Source organism: Lutra lutra, chromosome 8 (genome assembly GCF_902655055.1).
Source record: "Lutra lutra chromosome 8, mLutLut1.2, whole genome shotgun sequence".
NCBI classification, from domain to species: domain Eukaryota; kingdom Metazoa; phylum Chordata; class Mammalia; order Carnivora; family Mustelidae; genus Lutra; species Lutra lutra.
The window spans coordinates 105,138,945-105,161,259 of NC_062285.1; the positions used below are offsets into that span (position 1 = coordinate 105,138,945).

At 37.6% G+C, this 22,315-nt stretch overlaps 1 protein-coding gene and 1 long non-coding RNA gene across 3 annotated transcripts in view; one reads left to right on the forward strand and one right to left on the reverse strand.

Moving 5' to 3' along the window:
* SYT1 (synaptotagmin 1) overlaps positions 1–22,315 on the forward strand; it is a 550,018-nt gene that overhangs the window by 334,474 nt on the left and 193,229 nt on the right. For both annotated transcript variants that reach the window (XM_047742887.1, XM_047742886.1), the window contains exon 3: positions 9,886–10,068. In XM_047742887.1, coding sequence (XP_047598843.1) covers positions 9,903–10,068 — 166 coding nt within the window. In that variant the 5' untranslated portion in view covers positions 9,886–9,902. The remainder of the gene's footprint in view (positions 1–9,885; positions 10,069–22,315) is intronic.
* The window catches only part of LOC125107613 (uncharacterized), a 357,800-nt gene that overhangs the window by 190,221 nt on the left and 145,264 nt on the right, over positions 1–22,315 (reverse strand). The gene's annotated exons all lie outside the window — the stretch shown is intronic.

Sequence of the window (22,315 nt, forward strand, 5' to 3'; positions counted from 1 at the left end):
ACCCTTTCAAGCCATCAAAGTTCTCCATTAACTGGTGCTTTTAAAATAAATGGCAGCTTTTAAAACTTTTAAAAAATAAATTATTTTATTAGTAGAGAAATGTGTACACAATAAATTAGAAAAACAATCTTTAGTTTCTGAGTTCACTAAATGCTTTTTAAAACTGCTCTCATATCCCAATTTTCAAGATTTATTTCCCTATTGTAGGTGGGAGGTTTTTTGTTTGTTTTTTTTTTTTTAAGAACCCTAGATTTTCTGTATCATTTTATAGTAATTTAGTACGTGGGCTTTGAATTGGATGTGATTTACTTGTTTCCATTCTCTTATTCTCTATATTATAGGTCTGAAGGGGGAAATATTGTAGTACTAAATATAGTTCCCATTTGGTTCATGGATTTATTTTTATTTTAGCTGGTTCTTCTGAAATTTATATAGCTTTCAATTGCTAAATATAATTGTGGTGACTGATCTTCTGGGAATGAGAAACTCTTAAAAATTTTATCAAGTTCATTGCTTTATAACACACTATTTGTAAACAATGCTAAGGCTTTCTCTTCTGTAGGAAATCTATATTTTATGTATTGTAAGAAACCATTAATTACAAGAAGCACCATTACTTTATACATGAAAAAAATGTACAAATTCAACTATGTCAAAATAGTTTATCACTGTACTTACTGAAAAATCATTCACTTTGATTTTATTTTGTGTCACTTTTATACATACAAATGAGGAAATTAAAAGCAAAATAGGTTGTTTAAGTTCTAAAATTTCTAAACCTGTTCTCAATTCAGAGTTAATGGGGCCCATCTCTTTTTACACACCATTTACCTTTGTGCTACCATCAGTGTCAGATAAAGCTTTTCTTTAAATATTGCTCCACTAATGCTTCCAAAATCTTTCCAGACACTTGACTCTCATTCTGCCGGTTTAACTGTGTAGGCTTCCAGTGGAAAGCTTTCAGACCACAACCCGTATGCAGATTCCTTCCTCAAATGGCCTTTCAAGGCTTTGTTGACTGGAACATCAATGGCAGTAATAAACAGATTGAGAAGGCCCTGGGCCTGGCCAGATAGGAAGATGCCACAGAATAGAAGGCAAATCCCCATTTCTGAGGTGCAAAAATGTGGAAAAGTGCATTTAATTGAATGTTCCAAACCCTCAACTCTCCGTTGGCCTCCACAGCCTTTGTCTAGGCCTACAGATGACCGCATATCATCAGTTCTACCAGTCTTCACATGCACTCAGTTATGAATACAGGGAGACTTGGTCACAGAATCACCGCTGCCGGCTTATCAATTTAAATAGCCCAAAAAACTACCTAGCCTGGTGAACCTAAAGGGTAGGTTTTACTTCTCATTATGCTTTCTCGATTACAAGGGGCGGCTACCCCAATTACTATCGTATTCATTTTTATAGTGTACTACAAACTGGGCGTAAGGAAGCAGGGAAACAGGAGGAACGGCATTGCACTGTGGTCCCAGGGCTTGGAAGCCTGTCTTTACCACTTAATTCTGTGACAAGGAGCATGTTTCCTCTCTCTGCCTCAGTTTCTTCTGAGTACTTCATAGCGTCAGTCCCTGAGGGAGAGAATCTTAAAATAGTGCCATTGGCCTCAGGCCCACATCTAAGTGAGCTGTCCTTGAGTGAGACACTCGTCCTTCCTGAAATCCACTGTAACTCTGTTGCAACAGGGTGCCCATGCCATCTACCTAGACTCTCGCCCATTATTAGAGCCTGTGAGCAGGACAATTTCCCTGGAAAGGAGCTACAAGCGGGAAAGCACTAGGCTTCACGTCTTGAGTACATCTCTCACCCACTATCTGCGGGATCCAGGGTTAGACCACCAGTCTCTCTCCAGAGAAAACAAAGTTTAAAATAGAAAATAATGATTTTGAACAAGCTGGGCCAACCTGGAAATAAACCTTGGTAGTGATGACAGTTTTTGACATAGGACATTATTTTTTTAAACACTCGAAACTAGAGTGAGATGGGAGGATAACTGAATTCTTATACCCAGTATCCTTCTGCCTTTAAGGAAGATGGATCTTGAGGAACTGCATTTGCTTGTCTCCAGGAGACAAGAATGGAAGGAGATGAACACTGAAAAATTTTAAAAACTAAATTGTATTTTTTTTATTTTTTTTAAGATTTTATTTATTTATTTGACAGATAGAGATCACAAGTAGGCAGAGAGGCAGGCAGAGAGAGAAAGGAGGAAGCAGGCTCCCCGCTGAGCAGAGAGCCCCATGTGGGGCTCGATCCCAGGACCCTGAGACCATGACCTGAGCTGAAGGCAGAGGCCTTAACCCACTGAGCCACCCAGGTGCCCCTAAATTGTATTTTAAAAGATAAGAAATAAATCACAGAACACTACCTCAAAAAATAACGGTGTACTGTATGGTGACTAACATAACAGAACAATTTAAAAAATCAAAAATAAATAAATAGATAAATAAAAGATAAAAATATAAAAATTTTAAAATAAAAGAAACAGTTCACATTAAAAATATGAAAAATAGAACTTGATAAGTCCAAATTTTCCAATCTCTAGTACGAATAGCTAGCCATTTAAAGAGTCTGATCTCTGGTTTTTAATACAAATGTTTGCCTTTTAAGTTATCCAACTGTTTGAAGCACCTCACATCTATCCTTTGGATCCCAAATTCCCTAATTCCTGGTCCTACTTGTTACTTCTTATTCTCGCTTTTCCATCTGCCTCCTGGAAGTCCGAGTCATGTTTCCAGTTGTTTCACTATGTCAAGAAGGTAACTGTGAGTTGCAATTTACCACTATTGGCATCAAGAGATACGATCAAGGGCATATTGAGTTTCTGTAACGGCGGGAAAGAGAGCCGGGGGAAACTCATGGGCTGTCTTGAGGGTGAGAACTGGTGTCTTACTCCCCTTTTCTCTGCCTCCACATAAGGCACAGGGCTCAGCAGACACTCAACATACATCGAACGCCCAGTACCTGATAAATGAAACCTACAGTAAGTTCTGTTCTCCCCTTTGAAGGGAAAAAAGTAAGAAAAGCAAGGATAAGGAGAGCAGAGAATTTTGACCCAAGAGAAGAAGAGAGAGAAAAAATAGAGAAAGAAGGAGAACCAAGACGGCTGTAGGTGGCCGAGACAGTTTACAAGAAGGCGGAGAAAAGACCTATAGCCCTTTGTATAGAGCCAGGAACTAGAGATTGTGGTGTTGCTTTCTTGGGTATGTACTTACTCCAAACCCATTAGGTTGTATACATTAAATACGTACAGCTCTCTCTGTAGGTCAGTCCCGCCTCAACCTCAATAAAGGGGCAAGTTAATGAACAAGTAGATTCCTAGGAGATGCAGCCGGTGAACGTTCACTCTTTCCTTCCTGCTCATGCTCTTCCACAGACACCTTCGGTATACACATCTACACGCCTTTCTGGTGTTTGTAGTGTGGTATTTTAAGGTTGGGGTGGGATGCAGCTTCTATTCTCAAAGTACAGCTAAGCAGACCCACTTACAGTCAAGGTGCAAAATGTTTACGAAAGATACTGCCTGACAACCACACTCTTCAGCAAAATTCGCTCTGTGCCTCTTAGGAAGGCTTTTGTGACTAAATGGGTAAAACTTGGAGGTAACTAGATCTATTTCAGAAAAAAAGAAGAAAAAGATCCAAGAGCATGTACTTTTTATGGTTTCTGAAGGTAGGTGGCCTGTTGTGCTCCAGCTGCTTCAAGGTTGGAAAACCACCTTTCATCTCTCACCCTTTTACTGGGACTATCGCTGGAGTCAGCTGTCATTGCCGTAAGAGGGACCAGGTTTCCTCTTCCTTCAAGAGACAGTATCTATTCAAACTAGGGACAATATATACCTTAATCCTGACATTCAAACGTCTGCACATTTGTGGAAGATTTTGATAATGCTGCTAGACTTCACTTAGTGCCTACAGATCCCTGGGCTTGGAAAAATTTAAATGAAATGATGACAGTGGTTTGGGCTTTTTTTTCCCCCAATAAAATCTTCCAGAGTGGGTGCCACGGGTTGAATTCCCTGTGAAGCTGCTCTGAGTCCAATGTAGCTTACTGGGAAATGCTATCCTGGTGAGGGAGTGGAGAAAGCAGGTTTGGACAGAGGGAGTTGCTAAAGTGAGGTGCCTTCTCAGAGGCTTTAACTGATCCTATAGCCCTTCAGAGATTACACTGAGGCAGGGGCCAGGCCCTTACACCAGTATCCACCAGTCGTTGGATGTAGGTTGTCCGTGGGGAAGTGGGTTTAACCTTGGGCATGGCAGTTCCCTCCCAGACAAGAGCAATTATTTAGGCGAGAACACTCAGCTCTGAGCTGCCCTTAGGCAGCACTCTCTGAAACCATGGGCCCCCTTTCTGAAAGGAAGGAGAGATACATGGCATCCTCTTATGGTTTCTACTTACACCTACAGAAGGTCAAGGCAAATTCTAATGGGATAAAATCACTAACATTCTGCCCTCCATCTCAAAAATATGTTCTAACATATTCCATGATATCTGCTGGACTCTTTATATAATTACTTTAATAGTTACTTTCAGTTCGGGGCATTTCTGCATTAGAATACTTTTTTAAGTAATATTTTCAGTGTCTATTTGACCTTTGATCTTTTTCTCTGGTTTACTCCTTTTTTTTTTTTTCTGAGAGGTGGGGGCAGGTGAAGAGGGAAGAGGGAAACACAATCTCAAGCAGGCTCTATGCCCAGCATGGAGCCCAATGCGGGGCTCGATCTCACAACCCTGAGATTATGACCTGAACCAAAATCAAGAGTCAGATGCTTAACTGACCAAGCCACCCAGGCGCCCCCCCTCCTGTTTACTTTTCAATTTTGCATGCTGTCATTATAAAATACAATACTTAAGTAGAAATGAAAATGCTGCTTTCTCCTGAAACCATTACGTTTATTCAGAATGACAGACTAGCTCACTATATAATCTGAGAAATCTATATCAATTTATGGACCTAGAGACAGACATAATTAAAGTCCTACTAGAAGAATATAAGGGACAAAGGGAAGTTGTCATGGCAACCAAAATCCTGATTTTCCTCATTTTATACCACAAAAGTATTAACCTCTATGATACCTTAATATTTTTTCTACACTGTATTTTAACCGGTGGCCATTTTGTACACTGTATTTGCTAAATGTGTAACTAAATCATTACTTCCTACAATTTAGCTTTTTACACTATATTTTAAAGTATGTTTTTGAAAATCTGACACTAGGAAATTAAACTCTTTCTGCAAGATCGTTTTTCTTAAGAGCAAACAGTGCTAAAGGTTTTTTCTTTGTATAATTTAAAATATGTAAACATACAGGAAAAAAAGTGAATATTCTACCACAAGTTTAACATTTTAAATGTTTCTTTCCAACCTCTTTTATACAGGAGTTTTTATTTAGAAAAATTGGACATACTTTATTTAATGTTTCATACTTTGTTTTTTTCATCTAACACTCTAATGTATTTCTAGGTTTGCAAATATTTACTGTTAAGATAATTTTAATAACTTCAGTTAATGGATTACCATTATTTAAAATGTCTGTTAGTTTCTGCTCTTCTGACAAATAAATTATAATAAACATCTCTAAACTGTTTATACACTTCAGATTAATTCTTTCTTGTGAATTCCTAGAAAAAAGAATGAGCTTTTCTATAGCTTCTTATATGTTCTATTACTTTGGCCACCATAAAGTATTTTCTACTCTATGGTCTTTGCCAACTGCTCACTTTTCTGAACCCTTCCCTTCACATTTACAAATGAATATATATTAGTTCATTGTTATTTTAACTTTCAGGCTTTGGCTATTTGTAAAATTGCAAAATTAAACACATTTTATCTGTCAGGAGGATGTATATTTCTTTGAGAATTGCTTGCTCATTGCATTCGTACTGAACTTTCTCCTACAGGGGAATTTTTCTATTCAATATCATTTCTCTTGATATACCTCAAGAGGCCAAATTCCACTTTAACCAATTCAATGACTACACCTCTAAAATTAAGCAATCTCTTTCCAATTGGCAAGAAGACTTGTGTTTTCCATTTACTGGTAAATCAATTCAAAAGAAAATCGAATCTTTCCAATACTGATTTAACTGTTTAATAATATACCAGTATTATTATGAGAGAAGACTGGTGGAAAGAACCTTGAATTAGGCTAAATCTTTGTTGGACAAATCACTTAACCTCTCTGCAACCCAGTTTATCCTGTAAAATAAGACCAAATTGCCTTTCAAGGTTGTGATGAGAACTGAGAGTATTATGCCAAGGACAGTATTTTGGCACACAGTGGGTTAGTAAACTAGTGGCATCTTTAGTTTTCATTAGCCCCATTAATTTTTATTGTATCTTCCCAAGTCCTTTCTATAGTGGTTTTCCAAACTGCGGATCTCAACCATTAGAGGATGATGAAACCAGCATATACAATTTGGGGGTAAAACTAGAATTTTTAGTGAAAAAAGTTAAGTATATCAGAATATTTCATACATAATGAAGACAAGCATTTTTTCTATCAAGTTTTTGTTCCATTTAGAACATCTAGGTGGTGAGAGCCTGTATGCTGGTGCACCATGTAAAATGTAGTTCTTATTATGGGTTATAGTCAAAAACTCCTTTGAAAACAATTTTATTGGATACTTGTCTCGCAGTGTGTGAGTCCCTAACACTATAGCAGCTAAGACATCCATGTTCAAATCCCAACTCTACTAATTACTACTGTCTGACTTTGAACCAAATCATAACCTCTGTTATGTTTTAGTCTCCTCACCGTTAAATGGGTGATAATTATAACTCTCATGGGAGTGTCATGGGAACTCTATGTTTTCATATATCTAAACCACTTAGTGGGTATCAATAACTTTTGGCTGTTATTTTATCAAGACTTAGGTAGACCATAAATTTTTTCTGAATAAGCAATCAATGTTATATAAAAGAATATAAGGTTATCGCATTAGGCAGAACCAAATAATTAGATAGCTTTTCCATCTACAAAATGATGGAAAATAAGAAATCAGCATCTTATTTCCACAAATACAAATTCAAGGGCCATGTCACTGTTCTTAGTTTTGCTATTTACAAACAGCATCATCTCTCAAAATATGAAGGACAAAGAAGATAATATTAAGTAAACTATTAGTCTTTGTCAGTATATTAGATCCTTAATTGCCCATTATATTTTTGTCTTTTATGAAAGACTTTAATTTCACGTGGTATACATTAAGTAAAAGGAGCAGCACTGTCTCTAGAATCTTTCCTTGATTTAAAAATATCAGAAATGATACAGATAATACTATCATGGACCAGTAAGAGCTAAAAGTTTATAGCTTTTATCTGTTTTGATAAAACACTTGTAAAGCATACCTTCTACTACAGAGGATTGTTTTTGGAAATTACAGAAACATTTGTTGCCTCTTTTAAAAAATGTACTGAGTAAACTTCAAATCGATCTTCTAGACGTTGAGGCTTCTAAATAGCCTTTCAGATCATTCAACTTGTATATTGAAATTTTTTCTATTCCATTATAAGCTGAGGGAACATGAAAATATTTAACAACCTGAGTGGCAAAGCACCCAACCATCCCAGGGCACAAAGGCTAGAAACAATTGTGTAGCCATTTTGAGGTAGCAGTTGATAGGTCCATATAACCAACAACATGGTCCCACTTCCAGAACAGGACCAAAATTGAGTGGAAACATAATTAGACAGCATATTTTTAATTTAATGAAGGCACTGTTGTATATACGTATTTGTATTTAATGCAATACTTTCTTTTAAATCCTATAGTAAACCATGATCCCTCAAATATCCTCAACCAACCTGTGGAGATAAGTAATAAGGCATATCGTATCTAGTGATTCTCACAGCAGAGGACCAAATTCAGTTTTTGAATACATACATACTAATACTTCATACATATGGATGTGTTTGTGTATGTATGTGTATATAATTTTAGGCCTGTTGACGCGCATGAAATATAGAAGTTACGGTATGATCAGTATCTAAGCTTCTCCTAAGTTATGCAAACAGAACTCCAGTTTTCTTTAGGCAGACAGATCCTAAGCTAAACAGAATCCCAAAAATCATGAAAATCCTTTAGAAAGTGACCTTGAGTTGGAGAAATACAAGTTTCCACAACCTGGAAAATTCTGGGTTACCAAGTATTCCTAAGGAGGAGAGGCGGGAGGACTGAGTCAATTGATCGACACATAGAATGCTAAATTCATTGCATAGATTATCTCATTGCATGCTCAAAAACTTCCTGTCTTTGGTATGACCACTCTCACTTTACAAATGAAGAAACTAAAGAACAAAGAAGATTTAAGCCCACATCCTGTCTGATTTTCCCCTTTCAGGTTCTATTAGTAGCTACTAGCAGAAAATTAAAAGCTTTAAAAAGAGACTATATTATAAAATGAAAATTGATTATATGTGTGTATTACTAGCTTCAGCCCTCATCTCCTTTCAAGAGATCCAGAAATCTCTGGATTTTGATTCAGATTCTAATAATAATTCCACACATCTGAGATTATTCTGCTTTCAAGTGTACTTCCACTAAATATTTTAAGTATGCATAATTAACTCACAAAAAAATTTAATTCTATAAAAATCCTTTGTCTGTTTGCTGGTTATCTCCATTTCTTTGCAAATCAAAAGAGCTTCGTAGGTCCATCAACTTTCCTGCTGAGACTGTGAAGTTTCTTTTGCCCAGACATGTTTGTATTTATCTATTTCTGCCCCAAATCCTGTTCCCTTTCTTACGAGCACTGCCTGAAATCTTAAGTCATACAGTAAAATTAATTAGGAAAGTCCAGAGTATGTTTAGGTTGGAGAATAGGACTTCAAGCTTCCCTCTTCAGATTACCTTCTTTACATTTATAGAACACTTCACATGTACTGAGAAAAATCTAGGCAGGGCAGGTCGCTTCTACGTATTTCGGAAGGCAGATAAATGAAGAGGTCAGATACCTTGTCAGAATCCATTTAGCTATGAAGAGGACTAGAACTGAGGTCTTCTGCATTCAAGGGCTTAGATTTTTTTCATTGGTTACCTTAAGGATTAATTGGGTTTTTGTTTTTAAACACTTTGGAGGTAAACACTTAAAATCAGAATAATTCAATAATATAATCAAATAGAATAAACTGAAATGATTTGACAGACAAGGCAGGTTTCATCATCAGTTGCTTGATGTATACAGTCAATCTTGCCACATTTACAGTGGCTCCCAACATTTTCCCAGCAAGACAAGTGAACTACTGGTCACAGTATTGTCCACAGTAAATGTCAAAAAAAAAAAAAAAAAGACTGCGAGGGAAATGTACCATCAATAAATGAGATTCAAGAACTAACTCCTCTTTGACACTCATGACATCTTATAGTATCAATGTCATAACAGCGTGGCTTACAACCATCTTAAAAGTCACTAATATTTTGATGCATGCTATCATTCATCAACATTTTCAATATAAATATTTTATCTTCCTTTCCTCTGATAAGATACAAACATTGAGAGCACAGAGCATGTATGTTCTCAGCAACTGCTTCATCATCCACAGTCCTATAACATACGGATTAGAAGTCACATCTGCACAGTAAATACTAGGCAGTATAAACAGCTAATAGATTTGAGAGCTCCCACGTTATTGTTAGGAGAGGGTTTTCAGGACATATGCCTGATCTTACCTTCTGGAAAAGACTCTCCATGGTGGTTCCATAAATACTTTATGAACCAACATAAAGTAATATGCTAATGCTGGACTAGTTACCCAGGGAACAGGTGCACCCCCTGATGTGTCTCATCTCTGGTGTACCTTTGATGTGAGATCAGTTAAGCCATTCTGAATTGTTCTTTTATTTATTTATTTATTTTGCTTCCCTCCCCTCTTAGATTCACCTGCACCTAAAATGGTGAGCGAGAGTCATCATGAGGCGCTGGCCGCCCCGCCAGTCACTACTGTTGCAACCGTTCTCCCCCATAATGCCACAGAGCCAGCCAGTCCTGGGGAAGGAAAAGAAGATGCCTTTTCCAAGCTGAAGGAGAAGTTCATGAATGAGCTGCATAAAATTCCATGTGAGTACTACTACATATGGCCAGTTGGTAGGGTCAAAAGAAATGCTTGAAAATGACCTTACTGGGGGGAAAAGGCAGAATTTCTCTTGACATACTATATACATACATTTGATTTTTTTTATTCTTGGCATGGTAGCATTCTAATAAGAAGATGGAATATTAGAAATGGAATTTTTAAAATCTTTAAGTATACTTTATATCTCAAAGCCCTGTTTATTTTTAAAAAATGTATCTTGTGTTTAATGCAGGTAGGTATTTTTTTTTCAATGTCTGTTTTTCTCTAGAATATTCATGTTAATGCATTGTGCCATATATGTTTTAAACTTAAATTTATGAAATTATTCCATTGTAAAGATTATTCCTAAGCAGTAGCTAAAATGTACTTTCCTGATATGGCAAGCTTGGTTTCCTTTCATTTATTAATATTTCAAAGTCTCTGCACAGTTTTTCTTTGTCCTCCTCAGGAAAACAACCACCTGTACCTAAGTACATGTGTATGAGGGCAGCTCTAGTTCTACCAGCGGCGTTTAAATCTGAAACCATAGGTTGGTCTGTTTATTCAGATTTGAATGCTTCTGATGAACTAGAGAGTTTTTCAGATGCAGGAAAAATACGTTTTGGGCCTCACAAGGCTTATATTCTAGTGAAAAAAGTAACAAATCAATAAAGATGCAAATATATATAGTAAGTCGTGCAGTAAGAAATGATATAAGAGAAACTAAAGACAATGAAATCAGAGAGGGAGACAAACTGTAAGAGACTCCGAATCATAGCAAACAAACTGAGGGTTGCTGGAGGAACGGGGTGGGGGGGGGCAGCGGGGGGAGGGTAGGGAGGGTAAGAGGTGGGGGGGTCAATGCGTGATGGACATTAAGGAGGGCACATGATGTAATGAGCATCGGGTCTTATAGAAATCTGATGAATCACAGACCTCTACCTCTGAAACTAATAATCTACTATATGTTAATTAATTGAAGTTAAATAAAAATAATTTTTAAAGAAAGAAACTAAAGAGGAGTAAGTGGAATATAGAAGGGCATAGAGGGAAAAACATTATTTTTTAGGATGATCAGGGCTGGTTTCTTTTGTAAGGAACCCTGAAGGGAATGGAGGAGGAAGTTTTAAATTCCAAAATTTTAATTTTAATTCTGGGAATTCCAGACAAAGCCCCTTAGGCAAAAATCTGCTTGGAACAGCAAGGAGCCCAGGGAGCTTTAGTAGAATGAATGAGGTGAAGGGTGGCAGAAGGTGAATTCGGACTTGTAACATAGGCCCCATCATGTGAGGCTGTGGGCATTAGTCTAAGAACTTGGATTTTACTATGACTGAAATAAAATGGCTTTGTAGAGTTTTGACCAGGGGTGTCCCATGATCTGACTCAGGTTTTTTTTAAAGATCACTCTAGCAACTGTGTTGAAAATGGGCTCCAGAAAGTCAAGGGCAGAAGATAAAGCAGAATGTTGCAGTAATCCAGATGAGAGATTTATCAATTTATAAGAAAATTATTCTGTAAGGACACTGAAAAAGCAAGAGAAAAAAAAAACACAGAATCAATTTCTTGTCTGTTAGTGACTAACGATTTGTTGATCGGTCTACTTTTAACAAATTCAAGTTCATCTGAGAGACACTCTAGTATAGTGGCCAGTAATTATCCTTCTCAGCAGGAAGATCTATAATCTAGAGGAGGTAGAGATGGACCAATAGATGGAGCCCTAGGATGAGAAATCCAAGTTCTCTTTCCTGCCCTGCCACAAGGTTGATGGAGGATTCCGGTACTACTGATGAAACTTCGAGGTTGTAATGACAAGGCACAAACCAAAATCATATGCCATGGGGGTGAACTCTCACTTGAATATTTTATCAGCATGATTGCTTTATGAGAAATGAGCTAGCAGAGAAAGAAATGAAGAACATCAAATAAAATGCATATTCTGCTCGATCTACAACACCACCTCCTCTAGAAGAATAAACTCCATGAGAGGCATGGCACTGGTACTAACTATGGGACTGAATGTTCTGCATGCATCCATATAACTCAATCTCTCTTCTCCTTTAGGCTTTGTGCAAATGTCATCCTCTTAGTTAAGGACTTCCCCAACTGTGCTGCTTAAAATGATAACTCATTCATCCCACCCCATCTTTGCCGGAAGTTCCTCTCCTCACCCTTGCTCTATTTCTCACCGTATTATTTTGCATGGCACTGCAGAGTGCTCCTTATTATTTGTTTTTAAATTGCTCTGGATCCCTCCGAAATAATGTAAGCTCTCTGAGAGCAAGGAGTTGGGTCTGTTCTTTGCACAGTTATATCCCAGGCAGTGCCTGGTACATAGGAGGCCTCCATGTCTACTTCCTGAATGAATGCATGACTGAATGTCTATTTAACTTACATCCTGAACCACCCTCTTCAACTTTGAGGTCTGAAGATGCTGAAAAATTAAAGCATATTAAGAATCTTTAATTTTTAACATTAAGAATCATTTCAGAGCTTGACTGTGTCATTCACACTGAAAAAAGCAAATTGTTTCCATCCTTGTAGTGATACCTCCATGTTTTAATCCTTTCCCACTTAGAGACAGCCATCATGTGCATTATATTTCCCTCCAGTTTAGCAGCAAGAAAACAGTCAGTTGGAAAATAAAAACTAGGAAATGCTCCCTTAGTTCCTTTCTTTCCTTGGCTAATTTCATTTCCTCCCAAGCCACTGTTCCATTCTTTGGCCCCATTCTTCCTCAGTGGCCCTGAGACCAGGTGTCTCGTCTGTTCCTCCATGGAGGTTTGCTTTTGATCAGCAACCTAAAGTAATAGAATGTCAGAGGATCTGGGCAACACCTATAAAAATACCATATTTCTTGATCTCTCCTTGACTTAATAGAAAGATACAAGCCCACTAACCAAATCTTAAAACAGTACACTAAATGAGAGTCAGAAAAACTTACCATAAACACAACTGTATAGTTTCATTAAAAATGTGTAGTGGCATTTTAATCCACCACAATTTTTACTGTCTGTGTAATTGAAATTTCTAATGGGCTTTATGCACCAGGAGCAACACTAAGCACAAATAAAACACATCCCACAAATCAAATTCCTTTAGGAGCGTATGTTATATAAAGGTTATCACTTTGACTTGGCATAATACAGTGTGACGCTAATGACAGGTAACAAATTAGAATATTAATTGATTTCAGTCTTTGAACTAAATCTCGGCTATCTGGCAGATGTGTTTTTTTTGCAAAATTGATAGCAAACAGCTTTAGTCTGTCACTTGAAATTCCCACTTGTGAGAAGAGAGGTGTCACAATGGCAAGGAGTAGGCATGTCATTAGTTGGGTAATCTGCACGGTCCAGCAAGGAACATATTCAAACCAAATTGCCTGATGATATCATCCGTAACACCATGGGGCTTAAAAAAGGGAAGAAAAGGAAATGGTAAATGCTGAGCATTTTTATCTTTCAATTCATTCTGCACACCATTATCTAAATGAAGCAGACAAGGTTTTTCAGAACGTTTCTTTATTTTGCAACTTTGATTTTAATATGACTAGGGCCATGGTTGGTTTGTAAAGCGTGAACTCGTGTCATCCAAAGAGCTGTGATTAAGGTTTTGATATTCATGAGCTTCTTCAAGTGGAGTGTCCCTTTCCTTGAGCACAGCAGAAAACCAAAGAGCCAGAACCTGTCTCTTAGTCCGGAGTAAGAGTGAACTAAGGGTAATTGTATAATTCATGCAGAAATGCCATTTGATAGTTTAACAGAGGGATTAAAAATGCAAGCTCTGGATGCAGGCTACATGGGTTCAAATCTAAGCTCTACCGTGTACCAGCTCTGTTCATCTTTCTGTGTATGAGTTTCTTCCTGTATAAAGTAGGGACAAAGATGGTATCTCCACCACAGGTTGTTGGGTAAAGGGAGTAGGGCATTTAAAGGGCTTCATAGACTATCTGGCACAGAGTAAGCATTCTATAAATGTTAGTTAGTATTAAACTCAAGCTGTCACTTTAATAAATCTATTTCCATTTTAGGAAAGTCATCTACTCAGGTCAGACAGAAATCCGAATTATGAAAATACCAAAAACTTTGTAGCCTACTATATGCTAAACCCACTCCAATGGTGTCTGATCTAGCAAAGGTGAATTCCCTCATGGTGTTTCCTTTCCCCATTATCACCTCCAATTTTCCTTTTTCTTTTTTAAGTAACTTCTATAATTTCACTCTCTTGCTCCTTCATTCCTTTTGGCCCATGCATATGCTCAAGTTTCTCCTATACAAAAGTGCCTAGCAAAAATTCAACACACAGTTAAGTACTCAAAAAATGTTCCATTTTCTTCTTTCCTGCACTAAACTTTTCTTCTCCTTACTTTACCCCTCTGTCAAGCTACCATTATATCTTCTTCCTTCATATCTACACCAAAATTTATTGAAAAACATAACCTTGACCCAGGTATCTCTTTCATCAACTACAAGGAACAACTCAACTCCTTCCATTCTAATTTCCATTCTGCATGTGCCATTGAAGTTGTTTTCACTGGAATCACCAGCTACTTCTTGATGTTATGAAGGTTATAATCCACCTTCACTCAGTCAAATATTTCTGTATTATTATCGCTATTAACCACCATCATCTGAAACTCTTGATTTCCAGGACTCCGCTTTTTCTCCTCTTCCTTCTCCGTCCATCCCTACACTCTTTCATTGGCTGGTCCTCCTCTTTCATTGTCTTTTCTCCCCTCAAGTGGCAGAGGATCCAGGATTACATTTTTAACCCTGTTCCATTTTTTGTTAGTTTGTTTTTCCAACATGTTCTCTCTGGGTGATCTCATTCACCTAGTTTTTCAAATAAGAACTCTATCATTCTTGCCTCCCTGATCTAGTTCACCTTCACTCCTGTACCTGCAATTCATTTCAGTCCTGTTAATTGTGCTCATGAAAAACCTCTCCAACCCAGCCAGCATTCACATTCCAGTGTTTTCTCTAATGCTTTTCTCTCTTCCCGGACTCCCTTCCACCATTAACACAGACACATTTTTTATCCTCCAAGAACCAGTTCAGATATTATCACTTGGAATGGAAGTTTCCTCATTTCCCAAGGCAGAATTACCTGAGTCTTCCTCCAACCTTCTAAAGCCTTTCATGAAAATCGTTTCCTTAGTTATTCGGTTTTGTCTGGGGTCTCTATTCCTCAGGAAAATGTAAATTCCTCAGAGACAGGAACCATTCCTTCCACATACTTATATTTACCATACTTTGAAAGTGCCTGACCCCATGCCAGAAACTGTATAGATAGTTTTCCGTTGGAAACACTATTATACCAAACATTATACCTAATGCTCTTTGTGCCATGCTTAGAGAAACTGATCTAGGCAGTCTTGGTTTTCACACCATTTTAGCCAAGGATCCCTTTGTTTGAATGAAATATTATAGAAGCCTCCATTTCTAATGTCAATAAAGCAAATCAAGCTGCTGTGGTGAGTTCAAAGTGTCTTCCTTACCCACCGCCCCCCCAAGATTCTCTCCCATGGGCAGCAACAAAAACCCCTGGCTGAGGGGAACACTGAAAGCCGTGACTTGGAAAACTAATAGGGAAAGCCGTGTCAGCCTTCCCAGCAACACCAGTGAAACTCAACACCCAGTAGTGATAGATAGGTGGTTAAATACAGCATAAGCCTATCAGTGATGCAAAATGCAGTCCAATCACTCATCTTCCCTCATCTGACTGCCAAATGGACAGAAGGTCATTGTCGCGGGTCCTGTAACTGCTTTCTGTTAATGTCATGAATGTAATGTTAATGCCAGAAGACCATTTCAAGATCAAATGAAGAGAATCCTTAGGAACAGACAGGAATCCGTGGCATGTGAGTAACAGTAATTACCGTAGTGATCGCCAGCTTGGCGACCCTCATTTGACACATGAGAAAGCTCAGGCTCAGTCAGGTAAGTAAGTTGTTCAAAGCAGCTACACACGGAGCAAGCTGTAGGTACAAGAGCATCAGGAAAAAATCTCGAAATTTATAAATTTGCACGAACAGACTATCACCAAGGCTGCCAATCAACTCCACCATTCCTTATCACCACTAAGACTAAAACTATTAGGGTCTCATGTGCCTATACGAGGTGTTTGCCTTTTGATAGGTTTTAAAAGACTGAATACTTGGAACACAAATTTAATACTAATTCAGAGTTTCTCCTTGGATTCAAAGTAGATACTTGTTCACTTCATGCTTCTGCATTTCTTTTCTTGCACTCACTCAGTGCCTAGTTAATAACTCACTACTACTTAAGGACTAATCTTAGATTTTGTTTCATTGTATCAATGAGCTCTGTGTATGACTCAGCTCCTGTGATCATCTATTGACTAGTTCTTCCTCAGCCTTCAGAAAAACAGTGGCCAAAATATTAAGTATTATTATTCATTGTTAGCTTCTAGTCCATTGAAATAGCTCTAAGAAAAAAAGTTACAATACTGATGAGTGTTATTTTCAGAGCAAAGTAAGTCCTTTATAATACTGAGTGACTTCATCAATGCAACGCTAAAGGAATTGATTTGGGACAAGGACACTTAGAGATAAAAGGGTTGCAATTCATCACAGCACAATGTAGTAATTTGTGCTGATAGTCAAACATTTTTCATTAAAATCTTAATTTGTTTCATCATCTTTTTAAGTCTAATTCTGGTTCAAAACATAGAAAATACCTGCATGTATATATGAATACAGACAGAGAAATATTTAAGAGCTACCCTGAGTAAAAACTTAATCATTTAGTGTGAAAGTCTGTTTGGTTTTTAGTAGAGTTGGCATTGTCTCTGGTTAGATATTCTGATATTCACTGGGCCATTTTTAGTGTGCTTAAAAATGGGTAAGAGGAATGGCAACTGGCATTTAAAGATCATGGGCTTAGAGCCTACAAATCTCGTAATGTGTGAGACAGTTTCAGACAAAGAAAAATATTCCCACATTCCACACGATTTTCAAAATTTCCGTAAGACATGCATTTAGAAGAAAACTGTTTATAATTGTCTAAGCCTAGAACTATTTGACATAAAAATGTGGCTATACTGTATTTCTGCATGGTTCTAATATAAACTGAACATTCTAGCATTTATTGTAATGTTCACCCAAACTCTGACTTTATTTTCTCCTAATTTTTTAAAATCTTGATTGTCTTACTTCTCTAACTCCAAAATCCCTTCTTGCAGTTGCAAGCATTTGATTATTTCATTGTCTTCTAGTGTCATTACACCTGAAGATTTTTATACTGAAATGTAAATTATTTCATTATACACTGTTTTCTTATTTTCCCTTTTAATTATACTTACATTTTCTTGATTTGTAAAAATTATATACATAGACATGTTGTATTATTTATACTTGGAGAGTAAGAGGAATATTATAAACTATTTGTTATAAATTGGGACATTGTGTGTCATACGGATTTTTAAAGAACAAGTCTGCAAAATGATTCTATCAACAGCCTATTTTTGATGTGGAAACATTAAAAGAATATGCTACTGATATTTCAGGAAAGTTGTTTAAATGTGTCCTTGAATTGTGTTTCCCTCTTGGAAGCCTATTATGCAGAAAATTCCCCCAAGAAGTTCATGTCTTTCAACTGAACTAGTGTTGAGGGATTTTATAAATTTCCAAAGCACTGGTAACACAGAGTAACAGTGAGCACATAAAGCCACCAAGTGAATTAAGATCTCAGTTAAGTTTCTCAACCTCATTTAACTATATTCCATTAGCATTTCAAAGACATTAAGTAAATACACCTAAGGACAAAGAAGGGGAGTGGATATTTTGGCCACACATTAAAAATAGCTCAGGAATTACCTTGCTGAAATACTTTACAAATATACAAATATATTTTAAAATAGCTTTAAATGTCTACCCCTTGCCACATACCATTTGCATGTCAAAATACAGGTTGCATTTTCACAAGAGGAAGCCTGATTGCAAATGCAAATCTATAAAGAAAACAGCAAAGAAAGAGAAGCTGGGAGACCATGGCTTTCTCCTTTACTCTGAATGACTCCGTAGATCTTTTATGGCATGATGGACAGGTTTGTGCCAGTTTCTATTAAATCGGACAAAGAATTTAGAAGCAGAAACCAGCAGGAAAATATATGATGTACTATTATATTTTTAACACTTGACTTTATTTTTTCTGTTCTGATTTTCATGGAGGAGAAAACTATAATAAAGGATTTAAACTTGGTATCTTCAGATCCCACATGCCTCCCCAGCCTGCCTTTTAAGTGAATTTAGAGAAGTTTGAAATAAAAATTAAGATGCTATTGGCCCATTTAAAGCTTTCCTCACCAAACACTTTGAATGAAACTGCTGTCCTGACAGAACTTCAAATCCACTTAAACCTTTTTTTTTTTTTTTTCGAGCTCTTTGTACACACAGAAGTTAAAAAGAAAAGCTGGGTGAGGGGTGCATCAGTGGTAGATTATAAATAATAGAAATATAGTTGCCTTAGTAAATATAGAATTTACTGAAAGTAATGTGGACCTGTCCATCGAAACTTAGAAAAGATCCAGGATCTCTGTGTAGTAAACCTTAACTGACAGAGTTATACTGCTCATCGCCTTGAAAGTAAATTTTATAATAATTTTCTTTTCAGAAGGATTTGGATCCAATTCTATAAAATCAGTAAACCATTATGGTGATTAGAAACATTGTTATAACCATGTAAATATTACTCCTTAATTTCTTTAGTACACTCCGGAACCCCTCTAGTGTCCAGGATACTACGCAAATCACTCAGAAACTCTGACCCAGTGTTAGTAACTAACCCAAGTTGGGACAGCATTGCTTGCTGTGATTCAAGGCCAGAGTATAAGTTCTGGAGTTAGTCTGTCTGGGTTCAAAATTGTGGTTCTGCATTACTACTATATGACCTTGGGCAAATCATTTTACCTTTAAGTAAAATAAGGATAATAATGATTCTCCTCCAGCTCAAAAGATCCTAGATATTCATATTCTCAAGGGCTTCCACTCATAGATACAGAAGGAAGACTGGTGGCCGCCGGCAGCAGGGAGTTGGGGGGGATGGGTAAAATTGGAAGGCAGGGGGTCAAAAGGTACAAACTTCCAGTTATAAGATAAGTAAGTCCTAGAGCTACAACACAGAGTAGTGACTATAGTCAATACTGTATTGTATACTTGAAAGTTGCTAAGAAAGTAGACCTTAAAAGTTTTCATCACAAGGAAAACAATTGTAACTATGTTACAATTTTAACTATGTAACTATGTGTAGGGACGGACATTAACCAGACTTCATGCTGGTCATCATTTTGCTACACAAATACCAAGTCATTATATCATACACCTGATACTAATGTTCTATGTCAATTATACCTCCATTTAGAAAAGAAGAAAGAAGGATGGGAGGGAGGGACTTCCAAAGGATCTTACTGGAAAGGAGCAATAGCCATCATCAGAGGCAAAATGGACCATTACCCTGGATTAAGGATAGGTTACCTGCAAGATCCATTTTGTTTTGCCCTCAGCCACATGGCACTACACACTCACCTTTTCTCTTCCACCCTCTCTTTTTATTTTTCTCTTTTGTTCCTCAACCTTTCTTTAACTTTGTCATTTCCTGTTCTGTTTTCTATCCCTTTTGCCTGGGCTGAGTAAAAATGTTCCCTGTTGGCCTGGAGGCAGCCCAGTCCCATTCAGTGCTAAGATACAAGCAGCTGCCATGTTGGTCCTCAGGGTAAATGGTTCTCTCCAGAAGCATTTTTATTCAAGTGGAGATCTGGGTTTTAGCTTCGTCTTTTAGTTTTAAAGATAATATGTTGTATTGGCATCCCCAAGAAACAGGACAGACTCTTCTTACGGCTATTGCTCTACAACACAACCCAGTTTCTTGGGCTTTCATGAAGAGTTGAAAGACAACTTCAAGTGTTGTGTTTCAGCACCTTTTCCAGAAATGAGTAATTTTGTAAGGTTTGCTTGGGTAAATTTCTCAGTTTCACCTTATCAGCTACACAAAACACTGCAGTTTAATTTCTCAGCTACTCTTGGTGCCAACAATGCCGCAAGAGTGAAGATATTTTGAAGTGGTGCCTCAAAATGGCCGTGTCCACCATCTTCTGCCCACACTAACTGGAACTGTGCCCTGTCACCTCCCCTTTCAACAGCTGCTGGCATCCATCTACCTTTCAACTCCATATTTGCTACTGGGACTCTAATGCAATTTACCTGGCTGCTTTCAAGGCCTAATCAGTAGAGATCTGTTTTCACTGTTTTACAGTAAGTCGGCTTCAGCTCTCACAGTGTCAATCTGTTTTTTCTACAGTGGTTGTGTTATTAACATCTTGCCAGTGATATAGGAGAGTTCCAATTGCTCTGTATCCTGGAAGTTTCTACCCTTTGACCAGTATGTCCCCACTTCCTCTATCTGGCAAGGGTTTTCTTAAAAGGATACCCAAAAGCATTAACTATAAAGAAAAAGGTAGTAAATCAACTTCTTCCAAAATAAGGATTTTTTTGCTTTCTGAAATGTACCATTAGTAAAAAGGCAAGTCACAAACTGGGAGACAATATCCATAATACATATATTTAATAAAGAAGATGCTTCCAAAATATGTTTGGAAAAGAAAAAACCTCTTACAAACCAATACAAAAATGAGCAAAAGATTTGAATGCAAACAATGAAAGAAGATACATCTGACTGATAAATTCATGTGAAGATGTTCAACATTTTTAGTCATTAGGGAAATGGAAATTAAAACAACAATGAATTCCATTTTTGAAGTGCGAAATCCATACATCTGTAGATGCTATTTGCAATTGAAATTACATATATCATACTAAACTCACTTTTGCCCTCCAAAAAACAGAAACATAAACATATATATTCCTCTATCTTGAAACTCAGAACTCGAACATCACCTTTGACATTTGCCACATTTTCCCCCATTGTTCAACTTTTTTTTTTTAAAGATTTTATTTATTTATTTGACAGAGAGATCACAAGCAGGCAGAGAGGCAGGCAGAGAGAGAGGAGGAAGCAGGCTCCCCGCTGAGCAGAGAGCCCAATGCGGGGCTCGATCCCAGGACTCCGAGATCATGACCTGAGCCGAAGGCAGCGGCTTAACCCACTGAGCCACCCAGGCGCCCCAACTTTTTATCAAATCCTATTACCTCATTCTCTGTCCCCTCTTTCCTTCCCATGCTCACTGCCACTGCTCTATTTGGGTCCTTATCCATATCATAGTCCTTGGAGTCTCCTATGAGTTCATTCCACAATTTTCCACTCTTCTGCCAATCTGATCACATATAAGCTTTTGAGATGGTTCTTCCAAAATGCCTACTCTGAACACCCAAGTCTCTTACTCAGGTACCTTACCCCCTTTGCTGACTTTTGAACTCCCTCATTGTTATCCAAGACCCTCTCTGTAGTATAGCCCCAACCTACCTTTCTAGCCTTCTTTCAGCTTCTCTTAATTGAATTACTCACTGTTCCACAGTTACAACCCTACATTCACTGCCCTTATGCCTTAGTCCATGGTGTTCCCACATTTGAAATACCATTACTCCCATCTCTGCATATCCAAGACTCCATATCCTAAAGGATGAAGGCTCAATACTTTACAGGAATGCTGTAAACACTAAATAATACTAAACACCCATATTATTCCTTTAATATGCTTATCTTCTACCATGTAATATTGTATTATACTCATATCTTATATTCCTTCCTAGACTTTAAGTTCATTGAAGATAGCCTCCTAGTCCCACCCATTCTATCCTTCTCTAGACTAGATATGACATGCCTTACAGATAGCAGGCCATCAACAAATGCAGATGGCATGGACGAATGGCTGGTGGTCACATACCACATAGTTTAAGTTACCATTCTTATAATCTAATAAGAGAGAAAAGATAGGCATGGAAATGGTAATGATGTAAGACGTGACGCGTGCTGAAACCTCGGACGTGTAGAGTCGTCATCAAAAACAAGACTGGAAAAGTCATTTGGAATTCATTTGGAGAGGGCCATCAATATCAGGCTAAGGAGTTTAGACTTTATTTAATAGTTAAGGGGGAGCCAGGAACCATTCAAGATATTTAAACAAGGAAGTAACACAATTATAGTTTCGTTTCAGCAACATCAATCTGGCGGCAGCGTGTGGGTAGGACAGATTGCAAGGGGAGGGCTGGAAAGAGGGAAGAGGCAGAAAGGAAGTAATTGAAGGAACACTACAGATAACAAAAGTCTTAGCTGCTGTGAA